The sequence below is a fragment of the Pediculus humanus genome, genomic scaffold, assembly GCF_000006295.1.
Source record: "Pediculus humanus corporis 1103172107737 genomic scaffold, whole genome shotgun sequence".
Taxonomy (NCBI): Eukaryota; Metazoa; Arthropoda; class Insecta; order Psocodea; family Pediculidae; genus Pediculus; species Pediculus humanus.
Genome location: NW_002987340.1, coordinates 215,014 through 221,013, shown reverse-complemented (window position 1 = coordinate 221,013; position 6,000 = coordinate 215,014). Strand labels below are relative to the sequence as shown.

The window sequence follows — 6,000 nt, the reverse complement described above, 5'->3', positions numbered from 1 at the left end:
ATGACGTTTTAAATGTCGGTCTTGAAAGGTTTGATTTGCATATAAAAAAGTGCAAAATTAAATTGTGGTTTGATTTCTTTGTTGACTAGATTCTATTCTTTAATTTAATAATTTGTTTGACTTGAATAAGAACCGAAAGAAATATCGTGAAGTGGTTGTCCTACTCCTTGTGGAAGAGCGTATTGTTGAAGAAGAGAATCTAATACGCTACCCGATGCGCCTGCGGCTCTGGAATGATGTTCCCGGACGGGAGCCGGTCTGGATGGAGCTTGAACTTGAGCAGGAAGTGCTTGAGGTCTGAATAAAGTTTCGGAAGAAAGAGAAGTTGGTACTACTGCTCTGGCTGAGAAAGAGGGTTGAGAATGAGTCGGAGCGGAGGCATGAGAATGAACTGGAACGTGGACGGGTGCGTGAACGGGTGCGTGTACTGGAACGTGTACGGGAGCATGAATTGGAGCATGTACCGGAGCTTGAACTGGAGCTGGAGCTAATCTTGGACTCGGAGATAAACTTCTGGGTTGTTCAAAAGAAAAATATTGTGGGGGTATTTGTTGATGTGTTTGTTGAGGTTGTGGTTGAGGTTGAGGTTGTGAATATTGAGGTGCGGCTTGTTGGAAAGCTTGAAGGTGTTGAACTGGAATAGCTGTCGGAACTGGAACACCACCCCTAGCAGCAGCAGCAGCGGCGGCAGCAGCAGCTTCGTAAGAAACATATTGTGGTTGTGGCTGAGGTTGAGGTTCGGCATATTGAACAGGTCTTGGAGCCGGTCTTGGACGTTTCGGTTGTCTGGCTACAGGTCGTGGAACGGCTTGCTGGGATGGGCCGGCAAAAATAACGTCTTCGTCGTAATCGGCGAAACTATTTTCTTTAGTTTTGTCGGTAGTTTCATCGACGAGGGTCGGTGGAGCGACGGTGATACCTTCTCCAGCCGGTTGAAATCCGTATCTGTTTGCTCCGTAATCGACGACTCTCAATTTTCCCGTATCGTCAACGTAACCGTATTTACCGGAAACTTCTCCAGTCGGTAATTTGGTTTCTATTTTAAACGAACCATCGGCTCCTTCGTATCCGTAAGTGTAGGAACCATCGTCGTTGTGTCTGAAAAACGTATCAAATATTTGTACGTTAATATTCTCTAACAAAAAAAATTTTTCTCGAAATTTTCTTCTGCTTTTCTTTTTTTTTTTTGTTTTCGTTTTCGAGGCCGTAACGAATTTTTAATTCAAATATTTAATTTTTTTTTATTTATATTTAAAATATATATAGTATTTTCAAATGTTAAGACAAAATATTAAAGTTGAAGGTAATTTTTTTTTTCTTTTTTTTTTTTGAAAAAATATTTCTTTAGAAACAATAATAATAATAATAATTGAACCTGCCATTAATAAAAAAACATTGTTTAATTCAAAATGAATGAATTGAATTAAAAGTAATTGTCGTAGAATGTCCATTCTCTCTTATTTAAAATAAAATAAAAAAAAGGTCCTTGTTAATAATAATAATAATAATAATAAATTTAAATAATTTGCAAAAACAAGATAGGTCGTTAGAATCTAGTAAAAAATCCATAAATATCAAATAAATTGTCTTATTTAGATCAATGTTAATAATTATCATACATAATTAATGATATTTTTTTATTAATTACGTAATAAAATATTATTATTATTATTAACAATTATCGCGTTGTTGTTGCACAACCCGAAAAAAAAAAAAACGATTTTATTAACCTTGAAAATTATTTTTTTTAAAAAAAAAAAAAAGGCAAAAAATAATTATTACAAGTGGAACGAACAAATTATTATTACGTAATCAATTGATTTGATTTTAAATTTTGTCATTTTTTTTTTTTTTTTACTCAAAAGTTTTATCCAACCGTAAAATATTAGACCTTAGGCCTAAAAAAAAAATTCAGTCGAAGCCTTGAATTTAATAAAAAAAAAATTTTTTTGAATTTTTCTTTGAAAATGTGATAAAATTCTGTCGGCCATTTTTTTTTGTTTTGAGTAAATGGAAAAATGGTGTTAAATGGTTAAGAAGTTTTTCAATTAGAAATTAGAATGGTGGTGTTTGTCAAGATGGGGGGTTGCTCAATCAGCTGTTTGACACACACGAATCCTATTTCGAACCTGTGGTTTTTTTTGTCAAGTTCTTTCCTAAGAATGAAAAATATTTTGTTTGGTTATCATTCATTCACTCATTTATTACGTTTGTTAATTTTTTTTTTTTTTTTTGAAGAGAGAAAAAAAATTTTGTTTGTTTACTGCCACGTTGATGATGATCAGAGGAAATTGTTTTGCACTCATTTTTTCCAGTAGAGAAATTCGCCAATCATCGAATTTAAATAAAATTTTTTTTTTTTTTGTACGTTAATTGTGGTCATCCTTGTGAGGTTTTTTTTCCCATCAATAATAACTGTTCACGTGTATTTTTTTTTTTTTAAAAAGAAAAACCTTTGAAAGAGGAACTTTTAAACATTCCCGTAACGCCCTAAATACGAGGCATTTATTTAAACCTTGGTTCGATGTGTGCTGAAGGCAACAACAACAACAACATTCGTCTTCAAAAAAAAAAAAAAAAAATGCGTTTTCCTAAAGGTGTGGTTAGTTTTTGTGAAAACCTCTTTTTGATTTTTTTTGATTTTAAAGGGCTCCAGATTATTATTATTATTATTATTATTATTATTATTATTATTATTATTGCTTCATAAAATTTTAAATGACAAAGATCACTGGGTGGTGGTAGTTATGGTCGATTTAGTTTTTGAACTTTGTGCTTGTTCTCATTCGTCAAAACAAAAAACCTTTCACTTTGCATAACGTAAAAATTATTATTATTATTATTATTATTTATAAAAATATTTTTTTTTACCTGTTGATTTGTTTGATTATTGGGACTGGAGTCGGTTTGGCAGCAGCAGCTGCTGCTGCTCTACTAAGTCCAGCAGATTGTGTAGGTTGTCTCGAAACCGGTTGAGGTTGATATTCGTAGTCGACATAATTTTGTTGTTGGCCTGATACGCAAGCAGCCAATAGGAGAACAAATTTTACCTGTTAAAAATTTAAAAAAAAAAAAAAATGAGGTTAAGGACAAAATCACGTGCGAAAAAATTTACGTTAAAAAAATAAATAAATAAATTTTATTAACCCGAAGCTAAATAAAAAATTAAATAAATTTAATAATTATTATTATTATTAAAATCATCTCTTTTTACATTATTATTATTATTATTATTATTATTATTATTATTATATTTTCCAAGAGAAATATATATTTTAGTGTAACAGGTTTTTTTTTTTTTTTTAATAATAATATCAACACTCGATTATAAATTATTATTAATAAATAATTTTTAAAAATATTTAATAATATTACGTAATTTAAATAAGAAGTGATAGATTTTATTATTATTATCATTATTATTATTAACTGTATGGTTTTTTTTGCGTTGAACAAAAAGAAAAAAAATGGTTGAACATTTCGTTAACCAAAGCATACAGAGAAAAAGAAAAAAAAAAGGAAAGAAATATTTAGAATATTTGACCTGCTTTCAAACACCTCAAGTAGTAGCCATATTGTGTAATGAATGTGCACATTTCCCACCCAAAAAGTTTATTTTTTTTTCTGTGCGTGTGCGTGCGTGTGCATGTGCGTGTGCATACGTGTGCGTGTCACGTGTAAAAAACGAAATTAAAGAAAAACAAAACTGTTTGGGTAATTATTTAAAATTCGTTGATTATGTATTCGAGGAAAAAAAGTAGGTTTTTTTTTTTTTAATTATTTTTTTAAATTTTATCAACCATTATTGAAAATGACGGTGTAACGGTTATTACGATGATGATGATAATAATAATAATAATGATTTTGTCGATTCGGTGTTTGAGTTTTTTTATTTTGTTTCCTAGTCGTAAAAAAAAAACTAATTATTGTAATTTTCATTACTTGTTATTATTATTGTCATTACGCGGTAAAAAAAAAAAAAAAAACTTTTCATTGTGCAACGGTTAAGAATGATGGTAACAAAAAAAAAACCGTTTAATGTAATTTAATTTAACTATCATCATTATTATTATTACCAAAACGCGAAATAATAATGATAATGATAAAACGAAATCGAAACAAATTTTTTTTTAGCTATTTTATCACTATTTTTTTTTTTTTAGCAGTTGGAAAATTTTTTATTTTTCTTTTCCTTGTAAAATGAAAATTGCTTATCAAAAGGCAAAACATAAGTAAATAATAATAATAATGAGTAATAATAATAATAATAATCAAACCTTTAATTTTTTTTGACAGTGTATTTAGAGAAAAATTTAATCCGTCAGTAAAACTAAATTTTTTTTAAATTTTACATTTAAATAATTATTATTTACAATCACTTTTTAATTAATAAATAAATAACCGATAAATAAAACGAATTAACGAACAAACGAACGAACAAACGAGAGAACAAACGGTTGTTTAAAAAATAATATTTTATTTTAAAAAAGAAAAAAAAACCGTTAAAACTTTTCGAATAAATTATTTAACACTTTTTTTTCACATTTTTAAAAAAAAATAATTTTAAATTTTTCTACGTAAAGCGAAAAAAAAAAAATTACGGATAATAGCTAGTAATAATAATAATAATAAAATTTTTAATTAGTTTTAAAAAATAATAATATTAATAATTATGATAAGAAAAAGAAAAAAAAAAAAAAAAGGAATTGTTTGCTTACCAGAGCGATTAATGTCATTTTGTGGTGGTCAATCTTCTTACTGGAGTCGGATTCAGGATATGAATCAAGTTTTATAATTCATGTTGTGTCAGTGTCAATGATTTCTGTTCAGTAAACCCCGAGTTTAGTGAAATGTTCAGGTTTGGGATTGGAGGAGGTTGCCACCAGGACCAAATCCAGGTGGTGGGGGGTTGAGCAGTCGGGATGCAAAGATGATGATGATGATTAGGTTTTGAGTTAAGAGCAGCATTGTTTTGAATCTCGCACGAACGAGTCGAAGGCTTTCCTGTTTTTTTCTCTCCTTTTTTTTTCTCCCTTTTTTTCTCTTTTTTTTTTTAAATATTATTTTCGATAATCAAAAATCAATCATTATCGATTTTACATTTTCGATAATTTTTTTTTTTTTTTTTTTTTTGAAATCGTTCGACCGTAAATTCATTCGAAAACAAAAAAAAAAAAAATTGTTTTTCGTCGCATTACGTAACTTGTTTTTTTTTTTTTGGGGGGGAAGGGGAGTTTCTTCTTTATTAAAAAATAATAATAATAATATTGGATTGACAAAAAATATTGAAAAAAAAATTAATGTTTTTTTTTTTTTTGGTTCTTTTAACCCCCGAATTTTTTTTTTTTTTTTAATGGTTGTAGGCAAACAAAGAAGGCAAACAACAAAAAAAAATCGTTCATCCCTGTTATATTATCATTATTATTATTAAATAATCATTTCCGGTTCTGTTAAAATTGACCGTTTTCGAGGTCACGTGGTTAAATGAAGCGTCATTAAGGTTTCTTTGAGTTACGTAACGTTTTTTTTTTTTTTTTTCTTATTATTATTATATTTCTTAATCGTCAATGGTTGATTATCTAACGATTAACAATGGACCGTTTTAAACAAAAAAAAATTTTCTCTTAAATAAAATAATAATAATAATGATGATGATAATGATAAAATTTAACGCATGCGTACAAGTGAAACTTTTTTTTTTTTAATCACATTTTATCACTTCATTCATTTAATTTTAACACACAAAAAAATTATTATTACATTTTTTTGTAAAATCATTTTCGCGGTAAAATTCATCGGATTGAATTATTATTATTATTATTTTCGATCCCGGAAGTTTTGAAACGCGGTGATAATAATAAAATAAAATTTAACAGGGTTGATTTTAATTTTTGGCTTACGTTCTATGTACATAAATAAATAAGTACGTGCGTTTGCGTGCATCTGAAAAAAAAAAAAAATTACCTTGAACGCTTAAGGTAATAAAACTCCACCCTTACA

General features: G+C 28.3%; 1 protein-coding gene across 1 annotated transcript; it reads right to left on the bottom strand.

The window, feature by feature from the left end:
* Positions 1-104: 104 nt before the first annotated feature.
* On the bottom strand, positions 105-3,596 carry Phum_PHUM331480 (uncharacterized protein; the record flags this gene model as incomplete). Its single annotated transcript, XM_002427534.1, has 3 exons — positions 105-1,098; positions 2,872-3,013; positions 3,545-3,596. The coding sequence occupies 3 exons, from the start codon at positions 3,594-3,596 to the stop codon at positions 105-107; spliced, it is 1,188 nt and encodes a 395-aa protein (XP_002427579.1).
* Between the last annotated feature and the right edge of the window lie 2,404 nt (positions 3,597-6,000).